The 21,178-nt window shown below is 36.0% G+C and overlaps 1 protein-coding gene across 1 annotated transcript in view; it reads left to right on the plus strand.

Moving 5' to 3' along the window:
* Nucleotides 1-773: 773 nt before the first annotated feature.
* The window catches only part of LOC150102151 (protein FAM50 homolog), a 37,232-nt gene continuing 16,827 nt past the window's right edge, over nt 774-21,178 (plus strand). Inside the window, exons 1-5 of the mRNA XM_090399042.1 lie at nt 774-1,103; nt 4,579-4,801; nt 9,674-9,799; nt 15,511-15,909; nt 20,524-20,652. Coding sequence (XP_090255168.1) covers nt 4,583-4,801; nt 9,674-9,799; nt 15,511-15,909; nt 20,524-20,652 — 873 coding nt within the window. The 5' untranslated portion in view covers nt 774-1,103; nt 4,579-4,582. The remainder of the gene's footprint in view (nt 1,104-4,578; nt 4,802-9,673; nt 9,800-15,510; nt 15,910-20,523; nt 20,653-21,178) is intronic.

The following is a 21,178-nucleotide window of genomic DNA, read 5'->3' on the forward strand; positions in this document are numbered from 1 at the left end:
AGGGAGGAGACTAGGCCGTTTTAGTCTTAAATAACTCTTTGGAGACTGAGGGGGAAGTTCTATTTCCACCAGCAGCCAGTTAGAGATAGCTGGCCCACTACTATCAAAAACAACATCCAGCATCCAGTGAAGAGAGGCGACTGACAAGTGCTAACGCTATATGTTTGTTGTCTGAGATAGTGCAGGTTCTACGGTCGATTTTCTTGCGTTCAGGTAACAAAAACCCGAGTTTCGTTATCAAAGATCGATTGAGCTGCCCGCTCAGTCTCCAAAAGCTAGATAGGGTATAAAGGCCTCGCCTACTCCCTATAAGGGGAATAAAAGGCGTTAGCTGTTTTTTTTTTTTTTTTCTTTTTTTTTAAGATCGACTAACTCGAGAATCCGTTGAAAAAAGGTTTAGAAAAAGTTTCTCTAGTCAGAGACTAGACTGTCGATAAGGTTCCATCGGATGAACAAGCGCCATGGATCAAGCCCCGGCCTGGTTGGCCGAGTGTTTAGCGTGTCCGCTTCTCCCGCCAAAAGGCTGCGGTTTCGAATCCCGCCATGGGCATGGATGTTTGTGATTGTCAATGAAAATACTAATTGTTGTAGTGAGCGGTAGATGGCGATAGTGTAGATGATGATTTCAGTTGAGTGGTGAAGAAGGTGGAGAGCTGTAGAGTAGGTGTGCTTTCTCGATGGGTCCTTGGATGTGGCACGTAATGATAGCATCCTGGGCGGCGCTTATTTGCTTTAGACCCTGTGGCTTCTTGCAGCTGTATTAAAATAATAATAAGAATATTGTAATGAAGTTCTTGATTTTCTTTTCAAACATTTTCGTCCCTTTTTCTCATTAATTTTTCACTTATATTTCGTAGATCTTGTAAGGCAGGTGTCGCGTTGGGTTGTGATGATTGCTTGTATTTGAAAGGTGGAATGGGTAGTTTTCAATGAACGTAAACTTTTCATAATAATAATTATTATTATTATTATTTGACACCTCCAGGGAGTCCAAAAACTCATCGAGGGAGAGTGTGCCAACAACATCGAACGATTGGTCCCCTTCCAAAAGTAAATCTAAATACAAACTAGGTGTCGGTTGCGAAGTTCATATTATTAGAAAAGTATGTATTATTATTTTACAATAAAAATGTTCTAACTGGTTGATATGATAATGTTAACTAAAAATATTCTAACATTAAACCCTGTCATTCTGAAAACATGCTTGATTTGGATACCCTAAAATCGAATACCACAGGCAGATTAAGTGAATTCGGATACAGAGATTTATTAATCTTACAGTATAATACAGTTTGAAAGTATAGTTTATTCTCTTGTATTTGGTTACAGACGGTCTTCCGTTATTAAATGTAGAAAGTAAATTCATGAAGGGTTAAGTACAATTTTTTTTTTTTCCTTAGTTTGATCCAGGAAAGTTTTCTTTTGGCTAATTTGCAGAAATCGTCTTCTTTTCCTTGTTTCTCACAAATACTGGCCTATGCATGACTGATGTAATTTTTATCCTCAAATGCTACTTTTCTATAAGTGGTAACAGTCAAATAGTAAACTGTCTCCTTATCTATGAAAACATAGGAAACAGATGTAATGCCATTCCATAACTGATTCTCCATTTTCAGTACTGTGCCACTGAAGTTCTTTGAGCATATATGCAAACACCATGGCTACAAAGGTGCAGCTATAGTGCTGAAGATATCTATGCTCTTTACTACAGAAAGTGAACTAGCAGTTTGGTTGCACATACTACAGTCAAATGATCAGCTCATGTTCAGTACCATCATGAAAACTAAGCAAAACTGCATTCCATAACTGTTATATTGTATTTTTTAGCTGTCTTTGCTAAGATTTTTTTCAGTGATTTCTTTATTATTTTTTTATTACTCCTACCCATTCCTTTCCAATGTTCTCAGATAAAGATAATTAAAAAAAAAACAGGCTTTATAAAATTAATTGCAAAAATATTATCATCATCCAATCTGTTGGTAGGAAAGTGGAGACATTTCCAGCCAATAGGCATTGTGTTCAAATGAAACTAGGCATGGATATTTCTAAAAATCTTTATTTATAGGTAATTTTTGTTGCCTCCCACTTCTTTTCCTATTTGAAGCCTGAAGTAGTTTGGAATAAAATTCCATTTTGGTCTTTAGAGCATAGTTTCTGTATTATTTAACCCTAATCCCTCCTAAGGCATTATGTTAAGTTAAAGATACCAAGAAAGTATATTCTTGTTGAATCCTTTATTCAAGTGTAATTAAGCACTACACTTTGTATAGCATTGTGGAAATGACACATTGACTTCCCTTCAAATTTTGCTTATTGATTCTAACATCATTAACATTTCTACTGTGATTTAAAACAATTCTCTCACACTTCCTGCTATTAATATATAACCCCTAATTCTGTGTCATCCTGTTCCATCTGTCCAGTTTCATCTATAATTCTACTGAATGTGCCCAAATCGCCACATCATCTTCAAGCATAGCTGTTTCTCCTTTCTTGTCATTAACCATATCTAGGAAACTATTCATCATAATGAACAGCAATGGAGATATGACACTTCCATGTTACAGTCCATTTTTAAGTGTGCGCCACTTTGAATTTATTTATACATATTTGAATTTAATATACATGTTCTTTATAATAACATTTTTTTCTATGCCTATCTTTTCCAAACCTTTTCATACTTTTACCTGTTAAAAGTTTGTTTAAATATATATGGCATGCTAGTTTTAATGTTTTTGATTTAATTTTAATTATAAAATTGTTTTAATGATAATGTATAGTGTGTGTGGTAGGGAGTTGTTTATCATTATGCAAATGATTATGATTAGCCTATATTTTCACCCACTACAGGGTGAAGGCTTCTCACATTGTTGGAGAATTGGAGTCTACTTCTCCCATGGTGACCCAGTCCATCTTAGAATGTATGCATATGTGTATGGATGAGCATATGAAGGTGAAAGACGATTGCAAAAATTGATGCCCTAGGCAGGATTTGAAACCTGCAGCCTTTTGGCTGGAGAGCTAATATGCTAACCAACCAGGCCAGCATCATTATGCAGAACTGGGTCATTTCCATTCCAGATGTCTCCAGATCTATCACTACATATAGAACATTGATGCTAATTATGTGCATACTAAATACAGTGCACACATAAATTAAAGATACCAAGAAATTATATACTTGGTTTAATCCTTTATCCAAATGTAAGCAAACAAAGTTTGCACCTGAAGTAATTTCAGGACTGAGCAACTTGTATATAAAAGTTAATGACTTCATGTCACTTGCCTTAGTATCCCATAATGCAAAGCACATATCCTTATGGACATGTATAATGCTATGCATTGTGGGAGGGGTCACTACCCAGATTGGTTTCAACTTTATTGAGGTCTCATCAGTGGGAGCCAAACCCAGAAGTGATACCAAGGTTGAAGTAATGCAGAAGTCATATTTCCATATATGAGCAACCAAATGCTCTGGATTAGACATAGATGCTGGAAGTTTTTTCACCTGGTTATACTATAAATTAAAGATGCCAAGAAATTATAGTCTTGGTTTAATCCTCTATCGAAGTGTAAGCAAACAAAGTTTGCACTTGAAGTAATTTCAAGACTGGGCAACTCGTATATAAAAGCTAATGAAATCTCAGTAAAGGTCAAAGCTGGTCTGGGTAGTGTATACCATAATGCATATCATTATACATATCCATAAGGATATGTGCTTTGCATTATGGGATGCTAAGGCAAGTGATGTGAAGTTATTAGCTTCTATATACGAGTTACCTAGTCCTGAAATGGACAAATCGAACAGTGACACAGAACTCAGTTAAATATTAATAATAATAAGAAGAATCAGAGAAAATGTACAAGGTAATTGTGTCAGACTTGGTGGACAAATCTTGATTAGGTGAAAATTTCAGCTTCTTGATATTCCCTGTAGATTTCCTGTGATGATTGTATTGGTCAACCCTTCTCTTAGAGCATGCTCTAAGAAATTCATTTTCATCTTTTCAGTCTTTTAGTAAGTTTCTTTTTTGGTTTGCTCTTTCAAATACTCGTTAATATTCAAATACTTCTTAGTAACCATATCTCCAGATCTATCAGTCTTTTATCTGTCCATTTCTTTTCCAATAGTCCATGTTTCTGATTTATACATTAATGTGGAATACGTTGTATTCTTTTATTCTTTTTTATTTCTTGTTCACGTTTTTCATCATAAGGAGACTTCCCAGATATACACACCTGTCTACTTATTTTATGAGGTAGCCTTCTAAGGTTATGTTTAGGTTTTATTGATCACTTTATCTAGGATTATCACTGTCTTTGTTTCTGTCTGTTTATCTCTAGTTCAAATTTATCAGTTCTCTGTTTGCTTAATAATTATACTTTGCATGTCCTCTTCATTTTCACTGATTAGTGCTGTATTATCTGCATATCTTATGTTATTTATGTTTCTTCCACCAATTGAGATACTTCTTTGTGTTTTGATTTCTTGCATGATCTTTTCTGAGATGCTCTCAAACAACAGTGGTGATGATATATATTCTTCTTATTATTAATAATATTTTTCTTTCTTTACAGGAAAATGGCACTCTATAAAGGTGCAGCAAGTGAGGCTGGAAGAGCCTTGCAGTTAAAAAAGAAGCGTGAAAAGGCCCTTGAGGAATTGGAACACCGGAAGCGGAAAATTGAAGAAGAAATGAAATTATCTAACATAGAAAATAAATTTGCCACTCATTATGATGCTGTAGAACAGCAATTAAAGTCTAGTACTATAGGTTTAGTTACTCTTGATGAAATGAAGGTAAGAATTAATATTTAGAATATTTATTGTACTATGATAGATTATCATTATAACACTTTTCCAGATCATGATTTTCTGTCCACCCTGTTAATAAAAGTTGGACGAAAGTCCATAACATTACTTCATTTGTTAGCAGACTTAAAAAATAAAAAGTTGCATTGCTAGATAAAGTTTAATCTGTTTTATTATCTACGAGGGGATTCTGCTTGTTGCATATAAGTAGAATCCCTTCGTATATATCTAGCCATTAATTATCTGACATAAATATTTCTGTAACATGGACATTTTCATCTAATTGGAGCCATCTCAAGTATGTTCAACATGTTTTGACCTGGAGCAGTTAATTTGGAGACATCATCACCCAAGGTTTCAAAGTTAGTTGTGCAAATACCTAGCATATATATCTGCATAGAAACTTATAAATATGTAGATTTTTAAACACTCGTCTGGTATTTTAAAATAGAAAAAGAATATAAGAGATTTTATGCTATATAAAACAACTTTGGTTGTTTTTTTATAGCATAAAATCTGCAGCATGGTAGACTGTTGTATAAATTGTAGAATATGGGTTTCGATTATAGAATATTAGCATAGATAAGAGGATGGCTGACTGACATATCAGAAAGTTGTATACAGGGGATGCGAGTCTGCAAGATTTAAGATTTCCTGCATCTAGGCTTCGGAAGGTGCCATTGAAGATTCTTCAAGACTTAGTGGACATTCTCCTTTCTAGTAAAGCAATACCACCATACCTACGTGCTTCAAGAACTATCTTCATTCCGAAGAAACTTCAAGCTGTGCATCAAACTTATTACCATCTCCCCAGTGTTACTTAGATTCTATCATAAAATATTAGTTAAACGACTTCAGCAACATATACAGCATGATTATAGACAGAGAGCTTTTGTCCATTTGGACTGTTGTGCCGAGAATATATATCTTCTTTCTTCTCTTCTCTCCGATTTCCGACACCACCTTAAGCCTCTATATATGGCGTCGCTGGACCTCCAAAAGGCCTTTGATAGTGTCTCCCTTCCTGCTCTCCTTCGAGTGCTGTCTATTGCAGGATGTCCAGAACCCTTTCTTTCCTATGTTATGGAGCTATACTTGGGTAGCTCCATCGCGATCACTACAGGGTCCTGTGCAACTTCTATTCCCACAGTGCAGGGTGTTTGTCAAGGTGATCCTCTATCTCCCCTTTTCTTTAACTGCATCATAGATGAGTTTCTTCACTCTTTTCCTAGCCATATAGGCTACTCTCTAGGTGCTTCTTCCTTTAATGCTATGGCCTTTGCAGATGATCTTATTCTCATAGCCTCTACTAAGATAGGCTTGCAGGACTCCTTGACCAGGCAGTTGACTTCTCTATTCGAGGCCTTTCTATTAATGTAGAGAAGTCCTGCTTTTTAGCTCTTGTCCCCTATGGTCATGACAAAAAGCTTAAGGTCGAGACTATAGAGTTTTCCCTGCACGGGAGGCCGTTGCATGCTTTGACCATCCTGGAAGAGTGGAGATACCTCGGTATCATGTTCACCCCAAAGGGAAGGTCTTCTGTCCCTTCTATCCTAGAAGCTGGGATCGCTTCTTTGAGGAAAGCTCCTCTCAAGCCCCAGCAAAGACTGTTTCTCCTTTCCCACTATCTCCTACCTCGCTTTTACCACAAGTTGGTGCTTGGTAGGACATATATCTCGGTACTGTCCTGAATGGACAGGGCTATCCGTTCAGCTGTGAGATCATGGCTCCGACTGCCGCCTGACACTCACTGCATATTTCCATGTGAGGGTGAAGGATGGTGGGCTCGGGGTTCCATCACTTAGATGGCTGATCCTACGCCTGCAGCTGTCAAGAATCGCGCAGTTAGAACTGTCTTCTTCCCCTATCTGCAGAGAGAGGCTTTCTATAGTCCATTAATACAAGAAGACTTTAGGTAGGCTAAAGGCTGGTCCCATTATCAAGGTACTTTAATCGAGTCAGCACCTGCAGAACACAAGAGGTGGGCATCTCTGTTGCACTGTTCTGTACATAGTGCTCCTTTAAAAGTCATATCTGGTGCCTCCCCAGCATGATTGGGTAAGGGATGGCACCAGACTCCTCCCTGGGTTCGAGTATATTGACCTTATCAGGACGAGGATCAATGCCCTGCCTACTCGAGCCCGCACAGCTCAATGGGGTAGTGACGACTCAAACTGTAGGGCTGGCTGCCACTACAGTGAGACATTGTCTCATATAGCTCAGTGTTGCTTCCGCACACATGGGGTTCACGTGCAGAGGCATGATGCCGTGGTCTCCATTCTGAACAACCGCTTTAAGAACAAAGGTTGGGAGACTGCGGTGGAACCACATTATAGGACCTCCGCAGGTTTGCCTAAGCCAGATTTAGCGATTAAAAGAGATGGTGATGTTTGGGTAGTTGATACCTAGGTTGGGGGAACAGGGCGCCTATAGCCATAATAATAAAGTAAACTATTATAAAAATAACCAAGATCTAGTTAGTAAGATACAGGAGGAGCATGGGGCAACTCCGAAATTTACCAGCGCCACGATCTCTTTACATGACATATGGAGTGCAGATAGTTACAAGGACTTAAAACAGCTTGGACTTACGCAGAAGGATATAAAAGTTCTTTCCTTGAGGGTCCTACAGGGCAACTAGTGACATGGCATTGCCACCAGAGAATGACTACAATAATAACTAAAATAGGCATAGGGTAAAACACTTGTAAAGGCTTAGGCTATATCAAGTCTGGACGAAATGTCTAGCATGATGTAAGAGTAGTACTGCCCATAACCAGTACAAAGATTAATAAAAAAAAAAAAAAAAGAATAAATAAAAAAATATAAATAACCAGTACTATACCACAAGGATCAGTCCTTGATCTGATGTTATTCAGTCTGTGCATTAATGATATTGGGAAAGATTTGACAAATGACACATACAGTTATTTGGGTTACCATCATCACATGCTGATGATGCAAAGATAGGTAGGGTAATCAGGAATGCTGCTAATATGTAGTACTTGCAGAATGATTTGAATAAGCTAGAATTGTGGGCATGGGAAAATGGATGTTAGTTCAATGTCAGTAAATGCAAAGTCATTCACTTTGGCTTGATTAGATTAGTTGTATTATATTGGTGGGATTATGCTAGAAGAAACTGATGAGGGTAAGGATCTTGGAGTGTTAGTAGATAGGAAGTTGAAGTTCTGGAGACCATGTTGCAATGATTGCAAATACAACTCGAAAGATAATTGCAATGCTGAAACGAACCTTCACATATTAAGATAAGGATGTCATTTTGCCTCTTTACAAACCTTGGTAAGACCTCATTTGGACTATTGTGCACAGGTCTGGTCTCCTGGTTTCTGTTGTGATTCTGATATAGTGCAGCATATCTCCCCTTTTTTTTGGTGGAACATACCCACCAAAAAAAGGGGGGGGAGGATATACTGCACTTCACTACTTTTGGTTGTTGTCTTCTCCCTTCCACTACCACACTCACCTTTTCAGTTGTTGTTTAGAGTTTTGTTGACACTACAAAGTAAGCTGTAGATTTTCTCTAGCCACTTTATATTTCTTGCATCTGAGATGAGATTCAGACATGGAACTTTCAAAGAGCTTGTATCACTCTACCAAGTATGCTGCAGAAATATTCTTCACTTACACAGCTCTTTATAAGGTAGTTATAAAGCATAAACTAGTTCATATAGTTCGTCGTGATCTTTTGGTGTTTGATGTTCAGTTAATTGGTTAAATTGCAAATAATTGATATTAGAAGTAGATTTTTTCCAATGTTAAATAGTTATTCACCATTCACATAATCAGGAAAACCACAACAACAAGAAATAACAACATATACGACAATTAGCTTTTATTCTTTTGATTATATTTGGTCATTCAAACATGCAATTAAAATATATATTGATCTTTAATTGACCATGATTTATAAACATCTAATACCAACAAGTTTTGCCGATGGGGCTGTCTGGCTTCTTCAGGGATTATAACAGTAAGAGAAAAAAAACTCAAAAAGTGACTAGTACAGAGAAAATGGAGTAACACTATCGTATAAATTAAAACAGAATGCGTAATATTACACGTATGGAGCATGTTATGCTAGTCACTGTTATGAGAGCGTGTTCTATAGTTTTGAGCAAAATTAAACTCTGGCAGGTAGTGGCAGATCTTATTAAGTAATCTTAATAAGATCACTCAGTCTGCCAGAATTTAATTTCTCTCAAAACTACAGAACGTGTTCTCGTAACAGTAACTAACACAACATGCTCCATATGTAATGTTATGCGTTCTGTTTTAATTTATAAGATAGTGTTACTCCATTTTCTCTGTACTAGCCACTTTGAGTTTTTTTCTCTTACCGTTATAAGCCCTGAAGAAGCCGGACAGCCATGTCGGCAGAACTTGTTGGTATTAGATGTTTATAAATCATGGTCAATTAAAGATCAATATATATTTCAATTTAATTAGCTTAGCTTTTATATTTTTAGATGTTAGGTGTGTGATGGGGGGTTTCAGATCACTAATAAAGCTACAAGTATTGCACATCGGAACCATTGAGTTTTATGTGTTAAGTCATGGTTTGAAAAGGTCAGATAGGAGAACAGATGCGCTATGTAATGGGGAAACAATAATGCAATTCCCCTTCAGGATTATATATTTTTCTTTCATTATAGTCAACTGATGGTTCTCTTATGTGGCTGTTCTTCCCTGAAAAGTACAGCAACGTGTGATCGTTTTGTCTTGGGATTTCTATTTCAGTAGACTAAAAAACATTTAGTTGATTGCAAGCAAATGCTTCCATAAATTCTCATTAGTTTATATGTATTTTTACTGCTATTCTATCTTTGTGCATATTAGGCCAAACAAGAAGATGTCATAAAAGAAAGAGAAAGACAGTTAGCACAAAAACAACATGAAAAAGAACTTCAAAGGCAGAGAGAGATTCAGGAAAAGCGAGAGGCCAAAGAAAGACAACAAAGACAGGTGATGTTTAAATTTATTTTTTTTATTTTTATAATTTGTTTCTTTATTTATGTGTCTTTTTTTTGTTGTGGTTTGTCTTTTTCTGGTAATTTCTATGTATATATCCTTTACTTCATACAGTAACTAACCTCCAAGGGAAAAAAATGTGGAGATCTAGAAGAATTCCTGAAACATATATCTGTGTTATTAGGCATGTGTGTTGTAGCACTGCATAATGAAATTAGATTGTTTCACCGATCCATATAACAGTGCTACTCTTCACTAGACTGTGATGAAATTTGGTAATTTGAGATCTTCCTCTAAAATTTGTTAAGCCATTTCAATTTTAGTTTTAAATTGGTTTTAGTATATAAATTATTTCAAACAGCACTAAATGTGTTCCATTTATACAGAATCCAATAATTTCTGGTGCTACTTCACTGTTTTTGTTGTCATTATTACATTATTAAGTTTTCTTCAAGAAATATACTTTTTTTTTATATTGTCCTCTTTATTATTATACATGCCATCTTATGAAATCCAAAGACTCATTGTGGGATTCATACACTAACAAACATTTACACAATGTCAAGTTCTTTTCTAATATCCTAATTTTTAATATGATACTGCCATTGATACTATCTGTTTTGCTTCCCTAATCTTTCTGAGAACTTTCATATCTTTGGTCTTCAGTCTTTGATCAAGTGTTTTATTTTTAAACCAGCTCTCAGATCCATAAATTAAAATTGGTATGAAAAACCGCTTTGTATACAACTGGTTTAGTGTTTTGACTGATCTCTCTCATGTTCCATATAAATTTGGTAATTTATATGGAACATGAACCAATAACAGTTTTACTAATTCTGCTGTTATTTCCATATTTAATTTGTTATTTTCACTAAAAATTGTGCCTAAATAGCTGAAATGTTTTACTTGTTTTGTAGGGTTTCCATTCAGAATGCAGTTGATGTTTTCAGTATTTCTGCCTATTTTCATTGTCTGTCTTTTTATTGCTGAAAAATTATTTACCAAATTTATCATAGCAGTTATTAAATTTAGTGTTGGAATCGTGCAGACTTGAATTGGATTTATTTAGAAGTATACATCATCTGCATAAGGTAAAGAACTGAGATTAACATCTCCAATTTTGATATCAGGTTTAATACCACTTTCCTTCATAATGTGACCCATATAGATGATGAATAAGTGGAGACAATGTACACTCTTGTGTTACACCTGATTTAATATCAAACCATCTTCCTGTACCTCCTTCAATTCTAAACTGGTGACTTACAGCTCAAATCTAGACTAAGTATTGCTTGATAGTATGTCCCATTTTCACCATATAATTGTAGCATTTAAAACAGCTTTTCTCTTTGCACCTTGTCTTATGCCTTTTCCAGATCTACAAAACTTAAATACAGATTATTATTATTATTATTATTTGACACCTCCAGGGAGTCCAAAGACTCATCGAGGGAGAGTGTGCCAACAGCATCGAACGATTGGCCCCCTTCCAACTACTAACCGCGCTCAAACTTACTTAACTGAGCCATTAGTAGCAGAGGCTCTACCAATCGACCAACCTTTGCCGGCAGATCCTTGTTATATTCCCATGAATTCTCTATTTGTCTTCAAGTAAAAATTTGATCCTGACTATTTGTCCTGAATCTCCAGTTTGTTATTAAAGCTTCCATTCCACAATTTTTTCTGTTTCTGAAATATACCTACTTAAATCTTACCAGGAACACTCATTAGAGAAATACCTCTGTAATTCTGAAATTCCTCTATCATAAGAGGTGTGATTGGCAAGAGAGTGACAAAATTTCTGGATGCAAAAATTAACAATATTAGCAAGGTTATTAAAGTTCAAAAGGATAAAGTGAAAGAGTTGATTGTTTTTGCTGGAACAAATGATTTGAAAGGAAGAAAGTATGGTATGAAAAAGTTAGAAAAGGTATGAGCTGAGAAGGAGAGCCATAATAGTGAATGATTCGATACATAGGTTATGCCGGAGGAGTAGTGTCAAATTTGTGGAGTGAGTTTGATGAACACTTGTATAAGAAGGATGGCTTGTATCTGAATGGATTTGGTATTCAGAATATGTCAAAAGTGTTGTTGAATGAAGTGACAGTGGATGTGCAAAATCAGGGAAACTAGAGTTTTGGGGAAGGGAGATAAGCTGTTGAGTGGGTACACAGATATCACTGAGGCAGTTGAGTATAAGAATCTTCATAAAATGCCTAAGTTAGTACTGGTAACAAATCAGAAAATGGGATAGTTAGTATAAAGTGTCAGGACATCAGTGTGCCTAAGGGGCTTTGGTTAGTTCATCCTAGCCAAAAGTTATTGGCATTAGTGAGACATGGCTGACAGAATATGATATAATTAATGGGATAGAATGAACGGACAGAGGGAAAAGAATGGGGGAAGAAGTATTATTGATGATAGCCATTGAAGTGCAACCCAAGAGAGTATAAGCTCAATTGCAGCCCAGTGAAAATAGCACATTTGAGGCCATCTGGTGTGAGATAGTAGAGCAGAACAAATATACAGTTGGATACTTCTATAGTCAAGGGGATGTAAAGGATGATGGGGACAATATGCATTGGCAAATAAGCTCAATGAATGGAAGGTGGGTAATTATTATGGGGGACTTCAACTATGGAAACATAGATTGGAAGGAGGAGAAGGCACATGGGAGGAAGGAAATGGAATTTATGCAGTTATTAAGGAATAATTACCTGAGACAGCATGTGATAGAATGTACTATGGATTTGAGAGTGTTAGATTTAGTAACTGCATCAGCAAATTTGTCCATAACCAATATGACCATATTGCCACCAACTGGTGAGAGTGGTCATATGGTCTTGACCTGGTAGGTGGTTAAATATATATAATTTTCAGTTAAGAGGGGGTGTGTGTGGAATTACAGGGTTGGTAGGTATGACAAGCTTAGGAGATTGCTTGGATCAGTACCATGGTATGTGAAACTGCAAGAGCTGGATGTTTGATAGTGCATGGGAAGTGGTAAAGGAGTATTTGAGGGAAGTAATTACAGACTTCATACTTAGAGTCAGGAAAATAAATCAATTGCAAGTTAAATGGATGTATACTATCATTAAGCTGGAGCTACAAAAAAAAGAAACAATTGTGGACGGAATTTAAGGAGAAAAGTGACCTATAGGCACAAGTACGAAGTGCAGGCCAGAAGGGTAACCAGTGTGGTAAGAAATGCAAAAGCAGAGTATGTAAGGGAATTAGTAGTGCAGTCTGAAGATAATCTCAGTATGTTGCAAGTAAAAGGAAGAATATGTATGGCAGAATGATTTTAATGAATGCCGATGGTAGGGAGGTAACTGAATCAGGCAAAATAGTAGAATTACTTGAACACTTTGTAAGAGTATATAATGCAGGTAGAGATATTGTAGTAACAAGAGAGACAAAGGATTATATGGAAACTGAAGTAAATTAAATGGAGGTGCATAGCATATTGCAGAACCTTATGTAATTACCTCTTGACAAGTAACAGACTGATTTGGAGGAAACTTGTAGATAGGAAGTTAGTAATGTAAATTTTTCATGTAGTACTATCATATCTTGCACTCCTTGAGGGTATATACATGGCAGGAATTTGATGATGATAATATGAACACAGCTATGGGATTAGATGGTATGCCGGCTCAAGTTTTATGTGAAGGTGCTAGGGAATTGTCAGTGTTTTGTCCACATTGTTAAGTCTCAGATCTGGATTAGTTTCAAGGGGTGGAAAGAGGGAAATTAGTTCCATTGCATAAACAAAGCTTTAAGACTGATGTAGCAAATTACCAACTGATTAGCATATCAGGAGTTGATGTTAAGGTAGTACTGGAGAAGTTAGTCAAGAGCAAAATACAGGAATGGATAGACCGAAATGGGATACTGTATTGGGGTAACATGGTTTTGTGAAGGGTAGATTGTGCTTCAGTAACTTGCTCACATTTTATAACACACTGACAGCTGAGTTGGATAAAGTTTACAGTGATACTGCTGGACTTTGCAAAAGCTTTTGATAGGATACTGCATGGAATTCTAATCAATAAATTGCAGCACATGGGGGATGGATATGAAGTTCATGAAGTGGATTAGCCGGCGAAGGTTGGTCGATTGGTAGAGCCTCTGCTACTAATGGCTCAGTTAAGTAAGTTTGAGCGCGGTTAGTAGTTGGAAGGGGATCAATCGTTCAATGCTGTCGGCACACTCTCCCTCGATGAGTCTTTGGACTCCCTGGAGGTGTCAAAATGATAATAATAATAAAAAGTGGATAAGAGGGTGGACGATGGAGAGATATCAGAGAGTAATTTATTCGGGAGTAGAGTCCAGAAGAAGGCCTGTGACTAGTGGCATGCCACAGGGTCTGTTCTTGGGCCACTGCTGTTTAATTTATATGTTAATGATATAGGAAAGGACCTGAGAGGAACTGTTCAGTTGTTTGCCAATGATGCAAAATTGGGTAGAGCATAGTTAATACAGATGATTTAAAATATTGCAGGATGATTTGGATAGACTGGCTGTCTGGACAAGGGAGATTAGATGTCAGTTTAATGTAGCAAAGTGTAAGGGTATATGCATTTTAGGACAAAAAAGATTAAAAAATCTTTATATATTAAAGATTAAAAATGACAAAAAGATGTACCACATTGATGGAACTGTACTCCAAGAAATTGATGATGCCAGGGATTTGGGGATGTTTGTGGATAGGGAGTTAAAGTTAGAAGGCATTTTGCAAAAGTGGCTAAAGTTCATTGGATTACTTGGTTACTGAAGAATACCCTGATGAGCAGAGACAAGCAATTTATTATATCTCTTTATCGAGCCTTGGTAAGAATCCATCTTGACTATTTTCACAGATCTGGTGGGTTTCGCGATGAGGCAGAGAGGATCCAAAGGCAAGTGACCAGGATGGTAGTAGGTCTATGGAATAAACCTCATGATGACAGGTTGAAGATTTGTGTGTTACAGAAATTGGTTAACAGGTAGAAAAGGAGTGATGTGTTGAGACATCAAATTACTGAAGGGTTTTTACAAAATTAATATAAGAGGAAATTTTTCAAAACAATTCTGGTGGTGCCATCCTTGGAAATTGAGCAAGAGTGTAGTTAACAGGGATGTAAGGACTAGATTTTTTGCTTGGGGAGTGGTGGATAAGTGGAATAGGTTGCCAGAATCTGTTGTAGGTGCCGTGACTATGATTGAGTTCAAAACAAAGTAAGATAGTTATTGCATGAATGTTAGATAATGCTTGCCATGATGTTTAGGGCCTACCTCAATGAGTCTAAGAATTCCATGGAGTAGACCATAATAATAAGAAGAATTTCCCCATTCAGTCCCTTTCAAATCAACTCTCAGAATCATGAATTAAAATTCATTGAATACTGTCAAACTGTACTATGAGTTGGATATTTTTTGGCTGAATTAAAGAGTTGCCTAAAATGGCTGTAATGTATTGCCTGTTTTATAGGTTCACCGTTGAGAATTTCACTTATGTTTTCTTCCTGTCTATGTTTATATTTTTAGTCTTTGATATTGCTGATTTTCATAAATTTGTTATAGCAGTTAATTAGATTATCAATATTTTTATTTATTTATTTAGTAGAGGTAGTGGATGATTATTAATAATAAACATTTAGTTGATCACTGTAAATTTTTATAATTATAATTCTCATTAATATGTGAATTCATCAATTATTTAGATTGCTGCTCTATCATTTAGAATGGATGATGAAGAAGAAGAAGATGAGGTTGATGAAGGGAAGAAGGAAGAGGAAGTAGAAAAAGAGGAAAAGGAAGCAGAAGAAGAAGAAGAAGAAAAAGAAGAAAGTGAAGATAAAGTGGAAATCAAAGTTGAAAATGAAGTAGATAGTGATGATGATGATAGTGAAAATCATGGGGATTCTCATATTGATGATAAAAACTCTCATAACATTGAAAATAATGACTTTTACTCTGATTCATCGAGTGATTTTCTGGATCTTGAAGGACCAAGAAAAAAGAAAAAAAAAATTGGCAAGAATCCAGATGTTGATACAAGTTTCTTACCTGATAGAGAAAGGGAAGAGGATGAAAGGAGGTTAAGAGAAGAATTACGCCAGGTTTGTTATAATTTTTTTTAGACTGAATTTTAGTTTGGAAAGTAATTTATATTTAAATTAATATACAGGGTGTTCGGGATAAATTTGACATATTTATAATTAATTATATTTTTCCGTAAGTTACATGTATTAACACACACTTCTCTTCATTTAAAAGTTTGGACCCTTCTTCATTCATATACAAGATGTCAGAAAGGATGGATAGCTGGAACCCACCTGAATCATGGAAGAGAATAACTTGTATCATGAGGATTCGTGCCCGCCATCAAAATAAGGATATTACGACTGCTGCCCAATGCTCCCTGAATACAGTAAAAACAATCAGGCATGAACTAGAGACTTGCAATGGTGACTACGAGGATGTAGCAAGAAGAAAGATCCCTAGCAGACGATCTGATTGCGTTCGTACAGCAGAATTCCTCGCAAATCTGCAGGAACAGGTGTTGAAGAACCCTGGCATTGGAATTCGGGCTTTGTTCATGGAGTTGCTAACTGTAGTCAAGCCCTGGATAACAAGGGTAGCCAATGGTAGGCCGTATGTATGGCAGCAGGATTCGGCCCCTTGCCACACCTCTGGGAAAAGTCAAAAATGGTTGTCTGAAAATTTCTACGACTTCACCAGTCCAAATGTTTGGCCTCCAAACTCCCCAGACCTTAACCCCATGGATTATTTTGTATGGGGCGCAGTTGAAAAAGACACCAATCGCACTTCCAGTAATACAAAAGCCCAGTTAATGGATAAAATTAAAACAGTTTTTGCGGCCCTTCCCAGGGAGACTGTAGCATCAGCTTGTTCGAGGTTCCGAAGCAGAATTGAAGCTGTGATCGATGCTAATGGTGGTTATTTTGAGTAAATCTTGTTGATAGTATTGTAATTAACTCTGCCTGTAATGTTTTTTTGTCAATTCATTAAATTTAATAGATACAAAGAAGATTTTCTTTTTCCTTACGAAACTGTCAAATTTATCCCGAACACCCTGTATATACATATATTTTATGACAATCCCATCCATGATAAGTTAGTTACTTATAGCAAATGAGCATGATTGTATAAGGATTGGACAATCTGGAAACACTTCTCTAGAAATCTAGGTACTTTTTTAAAATCACTCAACTCAGCCCTCCAATAATGGTGGAAATCTCACATGAAGTTATGAAAACATCTCTTTCCACCACCTCCTTCCAAAAAAAAAAAAAAAATTTCCACTGTCAAGGATGCAAAATCCTATAGCACATCATCATCATTATGTCTGAACATGTAGTTGAGGAAAGAGGAAGAGTTGAAGATTTGTGTGTTACAGAAATTGGTTGACAGGGGTGATGTGTTGAGACATCAAATTACTGAAGGGTTTTTACAAAATTAATATAGAGGAAATTTTTCAGAACAATTCTGGTGATGCCATCCTTGGAAATTGAGCAAGAGTATAGTTAGCAGGGATGTAAGGACTAGATTTTTTGTTTTGACAGAGGTAGTTCTTGTGGAAAACAGTGTGAGGAAGATTGTTCCAAAGAATAGGAATTGATGGAATGAAAAAGGAGGTTGAGAAATCGATTCAATAAGTTTGAAATTGATCTTATTATGAATATTAATTAGTAGCTGGTTATCTTTTAACAGACTTTACCATCCATCTATCTATGGTGAATGAAATATCAACCATCTTAAACTTTGCATTGTAATGATATCTCAATGGTATTTCAATTTCAGTTGTACACTTCTCATCCACCATATTTTGCAGGCAGGAAAATTTGCCATGGTCAGTAGAGTGATTTAAAGAAAAGTGAGGGAATGGCAGTGCACATGCCATCAGACCAATGCTCATGAAAATACCTACAGAAAGTCAAAGCAGAAACATATTTCTTGTATTTTTCCACTCATACTATAGTGTTTTCATCTTGAGGTTTGGTTCCTGTTTTCAGACTCACTTTTTTTTTCCCTCTGTAAGTATTTTTCTCTTGGTTAGACTATAAATTATATATTTAGTTTAATCCTTTATCCAGGTGTAAGCAAACAAAGTTTGCCCCAGTCCTGAAGATACTTCAGGACTGGGGCAACTCACGGCAATGGTGGACTACGGTCTCATCATTTTCCTTAGTATCCCATAATGCAAAGCACATTTCCATGCGGACATGTATAATGCTATTCATTAGGAAGGGTCACTACCCAGACCGGGTTCAACCTTTATTGAGGTCTCTTCAGTGGGAGCCAGACCCAGTGGTTGAAGCAATGCAGAACTCATATGCCAGTTACCAAAAGGTGTCACACATTATTATTAAATTACTCTGGATTAGAGAAAGATGTTGGAATTTTTTTTCTCTTGGGTAGACTATAATTATATATTTAGTTTAATCCTTTATCCAGGTGTAAGCAAACAAAGTTTGCACCTGAAGTATCTTCAGGACTGGTGTAACTCGCGGCAAAGGTGGACTACGTTCTCATCCCACTTTCTCTTAGTATCTCATAATGCAAAGCACATTTCCATGCGGACATGTATAATGCTATTCATTAGGAAGGGTCACTACCCAGACCGGGTTCAACCTTTATTGAGGTCTCTTCAGTGGGAGCCAGACCCAGTGGTTGAAGCAATGCAGAACTCATATGCCAGTTGCCAAAAGATGTCACACATTATTATTAAATTACTCTGGATTAGAGAAAGATGTTGGAATTTTTTTTCTCTTGGTTAGACTATAATTATATATTTAGTTTAATCCTTTATCCAAGTGTAAGCAAACAAAGTTTGCGCCTAAAGTATCTTCAGGACTGGGTCAACTCACGGCAAAGGTGGACTAAGTTCTCATCACTTTCCTTAGTATCCCATAATGCAAAGCACATCTCCTTGCAGACATGTATAATGCTATGCATTATGGGAAGGATCACTACCCAGACCAGTTTCGCAACCCTTTTGGCAACTGGCATATGGAATATGAGTTCTGCATTGCTTCACCCTTGGTATCACCTCTGGGTCTGGCTCCCACTGAAGAGACCTCAATAAAGGTCGAAACCGGTCTGGGTAGTGACCCTTCCTATAATGCATAGCATTATACATGTCTGCAAGGAGATGTGCTTTGCATTATGGGATACTAAGGGAAAGTGTGATGAGAACTTTGTCCACCTTTGCCACCAGTTACACCAGTCCTGAAGATTCTTCAGTGGCAAACTTTGTTTGCTTACACTTGGATGAAGGATTAAACTAAATATATAATTTAAAACCTGAAGGTTAAGGATGCCAGATGTGATGTGGTCGTGAAGATTAGATTACTTTTACTTGAATTATTGTTTGGACTTATTATTTGTGGAGCTCTGTCATAACAAGAAATGGCCTCTTGCATTTGAAAAAAAAAAAGTTTATAAACAACAACTCATTAATTCACAATCAAAAATTCAAAACAATATTTTAAAAAATTTATTCTTAAACAAATTTTAGTTGCAATCTGAGCTTTGCAGAACTGAAAACTGATGATTTCTTTAACTTTTTAAAAGATTATTTAGATGAAACGACGTTTTATTTTCTTATTTTAGCAGTTGTATCATTACATACACATACATACATACATAGCTCATGGCAAAAACATGATGTTATAAAAGAGAATCATGATGTCATTATATATTAACAGAATTGAACACAGATCTAATCCAAGAAGTTGGAAAATTAAAATAAGAGTTAAAAGTAAAAGTCTTAATATGTTATAATAAGGAAAAGAAACATATATATCATTATAAATTCAGATCTAAGTTCGTAATCCAGGTCACAGCTTCAGGAGCCACTTTTAAAAAGTCATTCTGATAAGCACGGAAGATGCATTCTGTTATAATATGCTGCATAGTCTGTCGTGGAGCACCACAGTCACATTCTGGAGATGTTTGTCTATTCCATTTATAGAGAGTATCTCCACATAGGCCATGATTTATCCGAATTCTATTTAGTACTGTCCATGTTTTGCGAGGTAGATCTGATCCTGTGATGATTTGATCACCTTTAAAGATGTTATGCAATGTTCTTTCGTATTTTCCTTCCATGTTTCTACTTTGATAAAGGATTAAAATTATTTAGCACTAGTTCTTCTGCTGCTCGTAGTGATGGATGGATGGCAAGATTTCAATCTATTGACGTTAAGAGTTGGGAGATCCTGATGAATAGGTAGGTTCGGATTACCAGCAATTTTTTGGAATTCACAGACTAAAGAATTCAATCTACGTAGTTCTGCAGGAATAATGCCTGCTAAAAGAGGTAACCAATATGTTGGAGTCGATCTAATAGAGCCTGTAATTAATCTTAAGGTATTGTTCAATTGAGAATTGATAATCCTTGTGTGAGGGCTATTTAGCCACACAGGAGCACAATATTCAACACTTGAGAATACCAAAGCAAGGGCTGTTGTCCGAAGAGTAGAGGTTCTAGAACCCCAGGTAGTGCCACAGTTGTATCATTAAATCACTATTATAGCTTAAAATTAGTCTCTGAAAGAGGTGCATACAAATTATTTATACTTTATGTGGGATTTTTCACTTCAAAAAAAAAAAAAAGTTAGAAACACTCACTTGAAGTACAAATTGGAATAGAGATTACTCAATTATTCTGAATGGAGAGACTGATTTATAAAGAATTTCTTTTGTAGGAATGGGTTCAGAAACAAGAAAAATTAAAGAATGAAGAAATAGAAATAACTTTTAGTTACTGGGATGGTTCTGGCCATAGACGCAGTGTAAAAATGAAGAAGGGCAACAGCATCTACCAGTTTCTTCAGGTATATTTGAATTGTTTTAATGTTTAGAAATGAATGATTATTTTTCTTTTGATCTAGTACTTATGTTAATTAATGAAAATAAATCAAAAGATAAACTCATCTGCTATAATGGCTTTCATTGCTGCTTCTCTGGAAAAGAATTTATTCTGCTAGAGTTGTTAGTGGAATTCTTTATGCTTTGATCTACATTGCTCTCTAGCTAGCATATCTTTGAGACACTATTGACAGTATTATCACCTGCTTGTACAACATAATTAATCTCATGTAAAAACTGTCTAAAGGAAAAGTTTCATTATCTGTACATGAAGTTATGAAAAAGAAATCCTATCAAAAATGTGGTCATTGATCTCTCAAATTATCCTGTAATCCTTATTAAAAATAATATTTTAAAAGCTTCTGTTTTGCTATCACTCTTCATTATGTTCCCTAGGTGACTTTATATGTGGTCTTAAAAAAAATACTATTTGTTGTTTTCAGCAGAATTCCACAAATGATATTAGTTTCAAAGTCATGGCCCTTCTTTTTT

This window comes from Typopeltis vanoorti, chromosome 10 (assembly GCF_054136105.1).
Source record: "Typopeltis vanoorti isolate ZY-2024b chromosome 10, IOZ_Tvanoo_1.0, whole genome shotgun sequence".
In the NCBI taxonomy this organism is placed as follows: domain Eukaryota; kingdom Metazoa; phylum Arthropoda; class Arachnida; order Uropygi; family Thelyphonidae; genus Typopeltis; species Typopeltis vanoorti.